The sequence below is a fragment of the Amblyraja radiata genome, chromosome 38 (genome assembly GCF_010909765.2).
Source record: "Amblyraja radiata isolate CabotCenter1 chromosome 38, sAmbRad1.1.pri, whole genome shotgun sequence".
Taxonomy (NCBI): Eukaryota; Metazoa; Chordata; class Chondrichthyes; order Rajiformes; family Rajidae; genus Amblyraja; species Amblyraja radiata.
In genome coordinates this window covers 7,448,713-7,460,971 of record NC_045993.1, presented here as the reverse complement: position 1 = coordinate 7,460,971, position 12,259 = coordinate 7,448,713, and the positions used below count along the sequence as shown (strand labels likewise).

Sequence of the window (12,259 nt, the reverse complement as noted above, 5' to 3'; positions counted from 1 at the left end):
GGGGGGGGGGGATTTGCTTCAAATAAGGTAATAAATAAAATCTGCTAAGTGATCCATTCAAATGCCACATTGGAAAACTGTTCTCTCACCTCGAATATCCAGGTTCCACCCAAACAGGAGATGAAACGGATTATATGTAGGAAAGAATTGCAGATGTTCAAGAAGGAATTGCAGATGTTGGTTTAAATTAAAGGTAGACACAAAATGCTGGAGTAACTCAGCGGGGCAGGCAGCATCTCTGGAGAGAAGGAATGGGTGATGTTTCGGGTCGAGACCCTTCTTCAGACTGATCAAACTGAACAAAGCCTTTGCACAGCATTAACCTTTAATCGGACTGAAAGAATGATAGGCTCTCCTTCAGCACTTTTAATAATTCAAAATTAAGTGCATTGTGTCAGTAATCGACACTACCCATGTTATAAACCTATCAATTATATTAATTAGCAGGGGAGATTTTTGTTCACGTTTGTGTTAAGCTCTTGCTGAAATCAGAGCACTCTGCTGGAATGCTTTATTTCCATATGATGCCTGCTCCCATCCCTAACTGCAGTCTTTGCTGTTAGTAGGATTTTCACTGCAATCCACAATCTGTGCGATTGGTTTCTTCACACATTTCTGTCATACCTGCGGTAACTTACTGCTATACACTGGTTCCTGATACACTATTCTATAATAAAACACAGGGAAGAACATTGGCGACGAGGCTGGAAAAAAAAACAACCGCAAAGAGAGAGAGAGAGACCCTCCTTGGATAAAGCCATTCTATTATTGGAGGATGCTTTAAACTGATAAACCTTTAACACTTGGTCTTTAAATAAGAGGTCGCCACAGGCTGCACAACTACATACATTGAAAAGGTTGAACACTTGTTAAATTTACTCTCAGAGCACCTGTCACAACATTTATTTCGCCAACTTCAGCTGCTATTTATAGATCAAAAGGTGAGGGATATGATTTCAAAGGCAAATGCACACTCGACAGACTAATGTTTTTCCAATAGATTTCAGCATAATTAAAAGTAGAAATGAAAAAGAGCAGAAGAGTTAGTGAGCAATACTGTAAGCCTGAGCAACTTTTATCAAGGGTTTCCTTATAACCTGCATGCAGTATCAGAACCAGTGCAGCAAAGGTCAAGTTTACTCAATACAAAAGCAATGAAGTGAATACGATATTCCAAATGAAACTCTGATTCTTTTAGTGTGCAATGCTCAAAGGATTCAGAATATTGTACACTGCAACGATTAGCAAAGGAGCACAACTTTACAGTTGACGAAGCTTAAGCAGGGTACAAAACTGAGGGGACTGATTTTAAGTTTAAGTAACTGGATCAAACTATGAAATTAACACCTCTCAGATATGGAAAAACACACAGCTGGAGGAAGTATTAGCATACTGATTTAAAGAATGGCTTCATCAACAGAAGGGAGACAGTGTAAAATAATATTTATACTTACATAAATATCGGCACCATAAAATCCATCCTGGTAAACCACACTGCAGAGATGCACACAGAAACACTCTTATTACTGCAATTCCAACATGCAGGGGCTAATACAGGTAAGGTTTGTCACAAGAACTGCACTGGTATAGCAAATCCTCACGAGAAATCTTCAAAAGCTTTGAAGTTAGGCATTTTCTTTCTTTCAAAATATGCATGGGATACTTTTTAAGCTACATTTTCCATTAAATCTTTACGCTGCCATTTTGGGGCTGCTATTTTGAAGTATATGATTGCACAGTCAAGAGGCCTGGGCCACAGGTTACAGAACACAACCTGGTACTATCAAAACTCTACAACTAAGTGAGTTACCTAATTGGCATTGAACAGCACGTGAATAAGAAGGATTTGAAACTTACAGGAAAATTAAACTAATTTAGCTTCTGATTTTCTTGATGGTTTCTTTCCATTCTTATTTGTAGGTCACACAGGAATTGGTTGTAGTGTTTAGCAGAGTTCCACAAATATAATCAAAAAGCTAATGCAATCTTGGGCTTTATTTCAAGCCTGGAATATCCAATGAGGAAGCAATGCTTTGATTATGTGGAGCAAAGGTCAGTTTTCATAAGGCGTACTATGTTCAACTTTTGGCATTCCATCTCAGAAAAGATATATTGGAAAGGCTGCAGTTCAGGTTTACCAGAATGATACTGAGTTTATGAGTTAAACAGCATAACCTGGATTATATTCCTATGAGTACACATGGGGTGATTAAATAAATGATCAAAATGATAAGGATCCAATCGTTATTTAAAAATTAGCGCTTGGTCATATAAAAACAAAATCTGGAGGGCAGACTGTGCATGGAGAGTGCAATGAAAACATAAAAGTAATTTCACTGTAAAGGTTGTGGATGGATATTGGGTCAAAGGGAATGAAAACGTTTTTGATAAATTTGTTAACATGAAAAATGTGTTAAGAATACTAAAGGATATGGAATTAAGGCAAATAGGCCAGAGTCAATGTTAAAATCTGGTGTTGAACAGCAGAAAAAGCCTGAGAGGCTGCAAGTCTATTATTGTTCCTATATAAACATAGGGACCAGGATGCCTTACCTCTACTTCAATGGAGGCTTATTCTAACAAGCGGTGAATAGGCCCACATATTTATGGCAGAATAAGGCTGGCGTTATGGGACTGAATGGTATTTGACTGAGGAGATGCACACTGCTCTACATTAAAATTCCTAGCTCCAGCAGTATCCTGCTTAATGATGGACTCAACATTTCAGAAATGCATATTAGTTTCAGTAAATTAATTACAATTTCAGAACAATTGTGAATGCAATTTGAGTCAGGAGTTCTTAAGAGTCACTTATGGTGAGGGTTTTTGTATAGGGTAATATACAATGCACATTATTTGGAAACGAGCACTTCATTGATTTAAGAGTCTCTAGCCCAACATTCCGCACCTCGCAATTTTTAAAAATCCAATATTCCCGAGCTCCTCTTTTACTTGAGACAAACCTTCCTTCTCAGCCATCAGTGACAATGTTAGCCAACATAAATTATCCACATGCCTTAAGCAGTCTTAAAAATCTACATTGATTAAAACATGCTTGTGTTGAAGATTATTTTCAGAACAGTGTGGTTGAAGATATTTGGTAAACACAAAAATTAGAAACATTCTTCTGCAGTAGGTCAAGGATCTTTGCTGCCAACTTCTAAAACAACTATTCTCTCTCTCCATCTGCCCTTTTCTCCATTTCTTGACATTTACTGATAGAGAGGCAGATCACCTGCTCGAAGTAATTTGAAGTAATGGGTTACACACTGTTTTACAATGCAACAACCATTTATTCCACTCAGCATGCTCGAGTCTTTGAACCCATGCATGGCAAGAGACATGCTATATGGCGATATCTAGGGTAAACTAATGGTTCTCACAACAGAAGTCCTCAGAATGGAAACTATTGACCACAGCACAAAATATTGGAGAACCAGTGGTATAACAGGCTTCATAAATAGAGAAGATAGGGATAAAATTCCAAGCACTTGAACTTGTGCTGTGGCAGAAGATCCCCCGTGTGTGGCACACAGTGGAAAGAGGGCAAAAAGCAACTGACGTCAGCTCAATCAGCTATATTGTACAAGGTCTCAAATAAAGTTTCATTGATATGCTCAACATTTGGCATAGTTAATTTGCCAAGTAATGACTTTTATAGTAACGGTGTGATAGCAGTTGCATATTTGTGGGAGGGAACAACATCTTTTTCATTTTATAAAAGTACATAAATGTACTTGGCTCAATTCAGCCAAAAAAATGAAATGTAGGACGAAGGTTGGCAAAGAGAATATGAAAACAGTAACAAAAAGTTTCCTTTTTGCATAAGAGGTGAAATTGGAGTTGCAATCTACCTTTATTCAGTTAAGAATACCAAACTATTATACTGGACTCGATTATAACCATTTTTATACCTTGTTTAATTTATATTTAATTAATACCTTTTATACATTGTTTAATTATACAATATATCCACTTAATTACGAGCAAATGGCGTACCAATGTATGACAAGCAACCATAATAGTTTGATCTATAAAGTTAGCTGAAGACGTAGCATGTAGTATAACCTAATTAAATTGTTCCCTACTCGATCGACTGTCAGGTACAGAAAGAACATTTTGTGTAGCAGGCAAGTAAGACAGGCATGTGGTACAGTGGAATGATCTCCAAACCATGAATTTTGTACAGCATCCAAGATGTTCCATATAAAAACCCCAAATTTAGAGCAAAACAATGAGCAGATTTTGTCACTTTCCACTGTGAGCAGGAATGAGCAGAAAGGGGTAAATTAGAGGTCATGCTATGTCCTGGCTAGAGCAATACAGTATGATGTGACATTAAGTACAATATGAGGAATTCAAAGAAAACGGGAGAGTAATTATGTTAGATATAGTGAAAGTTATCTACATGCAAAGATTTCTAATTCAATTCCAAATACATCTGCTTACCCTCCGTAGGTTGGGATGGCAGTGGGAGGTGCTGCTGCACGGAATGCGCTGTAGACTGCACGGCCTCGTCCTCTCAGGGCTCCTCTCAGTGCAGCTGCAGTAGTGGCTGCTTGATATGGGAAACCGGGAACTGAAGATGTGCAGAATGAAGGGGAAAGACATAGATCACTGTCACAAACATTTGTTCAAAATAACAAACAAAACAAGCTGAGCATCATCAACTGTGGCTTTCATATATCAATCAAAAATCATTTAAACAATTAAAACTGCGTAAAAGCAATCATAGCATAGAAGAGTGGAAGGCAGCAATTTGGCTCTTCAAGTCTGCTTTGCCATTCAATACAATGGAGGTGGATCTCCTATGTCTTTTGTTTTGAGAAATCTCTCTCTCTCTCTCTCTGGCTATTAAAGAGTAAGAATGAAAAGAAGCAAGTGTAATGTCACTGACGATATCAAAGGGTGTTTCTACCCACCCCCCTCCCCACTTCCCTGTCCACCCCTCAGAGGCATTCAATGAAAAATAGCTGCCAGCATGTGCAATAATTACAGACTCACAACAAACATCAAAAATAACCTTGAGGAGCTTATGAATCAGACAATATAAACAGGCTATGTCCTAATACAGATCCCCAATGGAAAGTTTGCTAGTCTTAACGAGCTGAGGAGAGATTGCTCATAATTTACTCATGGATATTTTTCTCTGGCTCTTAGCTTCTAAAAGTCATTAACTAGTCAGTTTGAAATAAGGGGAGAGATTGGATATAGGTTGAGATGGGGACATGTAGATATGACCCCATGGCTGAGTGGAATAGACTAGCTGGTTCCCTTTTGAATGTTTAGAATATTGGTTCAATTTGCCATACTATGGTAATATTGTGATAATGTGGTAGGAATCTATTAAACAAATGTACAAATAGCTTGACTCTACACATCATCCACGCCATAGCACAATTATACACAAAATTAAAGCACATTATCAAGCCTCTCCAAAACAAAATAATCTGGCCAGGTTTGGAGGTATACGAGCCAAACACAAGCAGGTGGGACTAATGTACCTGGGACATGTTGGCCAGTGCGGGCAAGTTGGACCAAAGGGCCCATTTCCAAACTGTATGACTCTTTGACTATTACCAAGTGATGTTCAAACCCTAACCATTAAATTCCTCTTGGTGGAGCCTGCAATGAATTGAGGGGTGTGGGGATTGGAAGTGTAGAATTGGAAGGAATGGAAGAGTTCACAAGACATGCCAAATTGGATAAGCCAAACTACAATAACCTGTATTTCATTAAGAGATATATGGAGACACATTAGGACCTCAGAAGCCAGCAACTTTCTTTGTAAATGGCACTTAAATATGGTGACTGTGCATTTGTGGGTTGTGCAAAATAATTTCACTGTGCTATGCATACATAACAATAAAGAAACCACTGAACCATTCATTTGCTATATTACAAGGTAAATTATTTGAATAGAAGATTTTAAAATTGGTCTTACCATTGTGTGTTGGACTGAGTGCTGTGGACGCAACAGGATGTAGGTGAAAGGGTAAAGATGATAGTGATGCTGGACCTAATGTAAAAAAATGTCAAAAACAGCATTAACATTTATTTTCTTTGGCAGCAAAAATGCATTATATATAATATGCATATTTCATGATGATATTTTGTATGTTAAATCAATGCTCTTATCCAAGAATTCACTGTTTTATGTATCCTTCCATAGACAAAAATAGACCATTCAATAATTCAGATGATCGATTTCCTAATTCTACCAGATTTTTATTTTTGATTTTTATTCTTCACATCCGAAATGTGATCACTTTACTTCCTCCGTTTAAAAGATTCACGGTATATATAAAAACATTTCCTTTTGTGGCAGAGGGCAACAATTTCTACAGGCGCAAACAATAAGATCATTTTCTTGGAGCGAAATAGAGTCATAGAGTCAAAGGAAAAAAAATAAAACGGAAGATAGACACAAAAAGCTGGAGAAACTCAGACAGTATCTCTGGAGAAAACAAAAAACGTTCTTTTGATATCAGCAGCAAACACAAATTTTCCTAGATCAATCCTATTTAGGTTGAAGGGCTACCAGACACTCAGTTACAAATTCCAGTATGAGAGTAATTCATGCAGACCAGCAGATCCCAGATGGGTTCAGTGTGCTGATCTCCGCACCTCAAGCTAGGGGACAGACTGCCACAGATCCACTTCCAAAAAATGTAAACGACATTATTACATAATATCATTAATTAATAATTAATTAATTATTATTGATATTATTATTAAAACAACTTCTCAAAAAGAGAAACAATATAATTTATTTCTTAGTTCCAAATTGTTTCACATTTCAAATTCAGAAAATGTTTCAGATTGATTGACTGGAATAATTTGATTGACAAATACAGAAACTGTAAAATAGAAATGTTGTAAGGAAATATGGAACTGTGGTTGAGATCGTTTATCTTTAAACTGTTACAATATGTGAATGAAAGCTAATGAAACACTTTACCTGCGTAAAATTCAGGACTGTAGACAGCACCAACCACAGGACTCAGTTTCCAGCCTGAAAATCAAATACAAATACTATTAAATGGTGGCAACATCAAGCCTTGGTTTGAACAACATTGTATCCAAAAAATGGTCACAGGAAACAAATGAGAATACCGAGATTCTGACAGACGCATAAGGAACAGAGACATCAAGATCCTCCCTCATCCTTCAAATTAAGATGGGTCCTGGCCCAAAACGTTGCCTATTCATTCCCTCAGAAATGCTGCCTGACCCGCTGAATTACTTCAGTAGTTTGTGTTTTGCTCAAGAGTCTGACAGATGTTGGTCTTTCAAGCTACACCATTGCAACAGATTAATCAATTTTACATTAGTTTCCTAATAGGTCAGCAACTTTATTCAAACGAATGAAAAATGTTATGCACAATATTTGTGGTACACACGTGCTCTTAGCTCTTGTTGGGTTAAATGAACCAGAGACAACCAATCCCGAAGCTGTGAGTGAACACAGTAGCAAATACAGGAGCTGCCTACGAACTTTTATCATCATGGTTCACACAAGCTGTTTGGTCACATTCTGGTGTGCAGCTGATGCTACCTTTAAAGCCACCGGAAACACAGGTACAACAGAGTGTGCTTGAGACTTATGCAATCAATAGCAAGTCCACCAATGCTGTGTTAGAGCTTAGGTCAGAAAGTAGCATGGGGTCAAGGAAAGAACGTTCACGTCGCGGCCCTGTTTCCACCACTACGCACAAGACGCCATTGTATGCAGATGCCGAGAAGTGTGTTCAGCTCTGGCGGAACAATTTCTAATCTTGTGATGTGGACTCGATAAGAAGAAAGTAGCACGTAAACCATGTTTCACTACCGTATGGCAATATGCTAAGAATGTAGACATTATACACAAGACAACCTTTTGAGTCAGGATCCTTCTTCAGCCTGATTATAGATCAACTTTTGATTCTTAAGTGCGAGTTTGTTATTCTTCCATGTCAGATTTACTGATCAGACAAATAATCAATTAATTAATATATACACTTTTCACGTGGGCATGAATGCAATGCGGGTCAAGAATGCAGAAAAACAGGGGCCAGGCAGACGAGTCCTTGTTTCACTCCATTTTTCATCTCAAAACAATTAGAAATAAAATCATCATCAAACTGTAGTGTTGGGGATGTTGTCATGAAAGGAATGAATGAGACCGAGAAGTTTTAGGGGACAGCCAGCTTTTTGCGTCTGAGAGTTTTCTCCTGTACAAGGTGTAAAATGCGTTGTTGAGATCCACAAAAGCAAAATACAATGGTGTTTGTAGTTCCTTGCACTAAGAGGTGATGTAAATAGACAACCATATCTACTGGATATAGATCTCCCTAGAATTGCAGTGAACCAATTGTGCAACCTCTTTAACTCAAATTAACTAGGGAAAAGACCAATATTTGTCTGCCTTCCTTATTGCTTGCATGTACGTATCTGTATTCTGCAATTCACATACAAGGACACTTGCATCTCTCACCATTCAAAATTTGTTCCATCTTTCCATTCTTACCACAAGGTGAATCAACACATATTTTTCCGTCTGCCACCTATTTCTCCATTATCCCTCAAAAGACCAAACTCCATACTACATTTTTGTACTAAAGAGGACAATTTGACAGCTATCTTATTTCACAGGCACAAGACACTGTTACCTAGTTTTGTATCATCAGCAAACTTCCATGTTTTACATTTGTTCCCGTCATCCAAATCATTGATATAGATTGTGAACTGCTGGAGCCCCAGCAACAGTCACTGCAGTCACTCCCATCACTTGTCTTGATTTTCCTATCATGAATCTAATTCTATTGTGAGCATTTTTCTTCAAACAAATATTGTTATCACTTCTTAGCAATAGATTCTAGCATTTCCTCCATTCTGATAGCAGCTAACTTGCTCTATGGTCCTCTTTTTATTCTTCTATCTTCTTTCTGAAGGAGCTCGACTACATTTGCAACTTCCAAACCATGGAAACCATTTTGAGACATCTGGAATTTTGGAAGATGATTTTGGTTATCTTGGTTAAATTAATTCATTATCTCCATAGCCACTTCAAGAATGCAAATCACCTCATAATGGAGATTTATCACCTCTCCATCCCATTAATTTCTCTTATGCTAATTATTTTTACTGAGCTAATTCGAGTTCTTCATTAACACCATACTGCTAGGTCATCACAATTTGTGTATAGGGGTGGGGGGGGGGGGGTGTTCTATAACTTTCATGAAGGCAGGTGCTCTCAAGGTGCTCCGGTTTCCTCCCGCACTCCAAAGACGTGAAGGTTTGTCAGTTAATTGGCTTCGATAAAATTGTAAAATAGTGTGCAGGATAGTGTTACTCTGTGGGCCGAAGGGCCCGTTTCTGCGCTGTATCTCTAACATATAGTAAAGTAAACTTGTAGTTGTTGACTCTCTCTACCACCTGCCTGTCTATGAAAAAAGGTTTGTGGATCCTTGGACTTCCGTTTCTAAACTCAACAATCAGTTCTTTGGTCTGAATGACATTGAGATCAGACGATCGATTTTCCTCCTCAACTGACTCATCATTACCCGTAATTCATCCAACAATGGTGGGTGTCATTGGCGAATTTAACGATAGAGTTAGAACTATAGAGGACTAAGCAAATAGCCTTGAGGTGCCCCTCTGCTGATATTTATTACGGAGGAAATGTTGATGCCTTTTGTCTAATACTATCTAATATTCCCCCCTCGATTCCACCTTTTCTTTGCTGCCAGTCTCTTCTGATGCTTTATCATGTTCAAGTTCATTTTCTCGAACTTCCTATAATCAGACTAGTTTTTGTTTGTGTTAATACTGGCTTCTATCGCATGCTCTTTATTTCCTGCTCTATTTCACTCTGGAGGTAGACAGTTAACTTTGGTTGTGGCAGATAACTAGAATCTATTCTAAAGGATAATATAAAGCTTCACTTGGACAGGCGTACATTAATAATGGATGTTAACAAATTATTAATAAATTCATACTCAACGTTTGAGGAACAATTGGATTTTTTTTGTCATAACAAAAGGGTCGATGAAGGTTTGATGTGGTCTATATGGATTTGATCAAGTCCTACATTACAGGCAGGTGAGAATACTAAAAATCTGGGGGATTGAAGGGAAGATGGAAAATTGGATTCTAAATTGGCTCATTGGCATGAGTCAGAGTATGCTTGATGGGTGTTTTTGTTTCTGGAAGCAAATCCAGTGGCTTCCACAGGATTTAGTACTCAAATCTTGAATTGTGTAATATATATGATTTAGACGTAATTATAGGAGCACGATTAATAGTTTGAGGATGATAATCAAATTAATTGCATGGTTGAACGAGGAAAGCTTGAATATGTTGATAGTTTGGCTAGCTGGGCAGAAAAAGTGCAAAGTTAATTTCAAAAAAGTGCGAGGTAATGTGTTGGGGACAAGAAAGCAAGAGAATGCACAATATACGAGGGCACAGAGTAGTGGCGTGAAAGGACAGAGCAACCATAGAGTATATAGATCCTTATAGTAAGCAAGACCAATCAATAGGATGGTTGAAAAGGCATTGTGATACTTTCCTTCATTAGCCAAATACAAAATAAAAAGAGCACAGATTTCATGATGGCTCACTTCTGGTCATCATATTGCAGAATAGATGTGATTGCAATGGAGGGGGTGCGGGGATTTACAAGAATGTGGCCAGGATTGGAATAACTCAGCTGAGAAGAAAGGTTGGATGAGCTGGGGTTGTTCTCTTGGAAGCTGAGGGAATTGAGGTTTATTAAAAAAAGAGGGGAAATAAATAAGGCCTCTTCCCTTAGCAAAGGGTCAAATATCAGAGGCATAGAGTTCCTTTAAAAAAGTACTAAAAGGAAGATGAGGAAAAGGTCGCCTCCCCCCCACCTACCCCCACAAGAGTGTACTTAGATTTCTATACGTCTGCCCCTGATTCAACTCATATATTAAAATTAACTACAGGATGATGTCCGATATCTACTGCAGTAGAAGATCCACATGCACGGTGGAGGTGAGCGCCTAATGCTCTGCATCCACAAGTCTCAATTGCCATGTTGTTGTTCAAACAGTAACAAAACCCTTTTTGGTATTTTCCCCAATGTAAAGCAAGGTCCACCGGTTCTATACAACTTGGTTATTTGAATATTTCTGGTCTAACCTGAAAATGCACCAGTATAATCAATGCCATGATAAGATAAAATTTAACAACCCCTTTTTTCAATTCAAGCTATTCTTATCTTTCCTCAGTTCCCTTCACCCGTGGGATCATCTTTGCACTCTCTGTCACATGCAACTGTTTTTTTAACATAGTAACTAGAATTCAGCTAGGTGTCAAACCAGGGTATCACCACAACACAGCAAAACCATCATGTAGCTTTGGTTTTCCAAATATTGATGTGTTAAATTGCTGCATCGCAAATGACGATCGGAAGCTTTGCTCAGAATAATTTATATTCAAGGCGAACATTCAGATGTCTAATCGTCATGAGTTTTTTTTTTTTTACTCTGTCCACTGTCTCTATGGCTTCCCTCTTTTCTCCTAACCTGCTGGATAAAAGAATGTTCCTTCCCTAGCCCAGGCTTAGAATTTATATTTTTCTTTAGTTTCCCTCCAACCTCCTTATCTTCTGCTCCCTTCTATTAACTCGCTGATCATTCAGTATTCCTTTCAAGTTCCCGAGTTCATTGTTTTTTTTTGTCTCCGACATGTCAGCACCCAAGATGAGGCTTTCAATTCAAAATGCACCATCTCCGATGTCCTCTTTCTATGGAAAACGTGATTTCCCCCCTTCTGTCATGGATGGATCCCTCACCCATGTCTCCTCTGTGTTCCGTAGCTCTGCTCTTGCTCCCCCTCCCCTCAGAAGCAACAAAAATACTGTTACCTGGTCCTTATCTTTCACCTCACCAGCCTCCGCATCCAACACATCATCCACCGACATTTCCGGCACCTCCAATGTGATGCCACCACCCATCAGATCTTCCCATCTCCACCCTTTCTGCCTTCTGCAGAGGCTGCCCTCTCCCCAACTCCTTGGTTCATTCATCCTTCCCATCCAAACCACCCCCACTCTGAGTAATTTCCCCTACAACCGCAGGAGATACAACACCTGTCCCTATACCTCCTCCTTCGCATCCATTCAGGGACTCTGACAGCCCTTCCAGTAACAGTGGTTCACGTGTACCTCCTCCAGCCTCATCTACTGCATCTTATGCTCACGATAAGGCCCCCTGTACATCAGCGAGACCAAGCGTAGACTTGGCAACCA

At 38.7% G+C, this 12,259-nt stretch overlaps 1 protein-coding gene across 10 annotated transcripts in view; it reads right to left on the bottom strand.

Moving 5' to 3' along the window:
• The window catches only part of LOC116966763 (RNA binding protein fox-1 homolog 2-like), a 209,913-nt gene that overhangs the window by 18,423 nt on the left and 179,231 nt on the right, over nt 1-12,259 (bottom strand). For 7 of the 10 annotated variants that reach the window (XM_033013086.1, XM_033013092.1, XM_033013084.1 and 4 more), the window contains 4 exons: nt 6,962-7,015; nt 5,945-6,019; nt 4,450-4,579; nt 625-667 (listed from right to left, as the gene is read on the bottom strand). In XM_033013086.1, the coding sequence (XP_032868977.1) occupies nt 625-667; nt 4,450-4,579; nt 5,945-6,019; nt 6,962-7,015 (302 nt within the window). Of the gene's footprint in view, nt 1-624; nt 668-1,454; nt 1,495-4,449; nt 4,580-5,944; nt 6,020-6,961; nt 7,016-12,259 lie in introns of all 10 variants that reach the window. The other 3 variants (XM_033013085.1, XM_033013093.1, XR_004410067.1) reach the window with 2 other exon arrangements.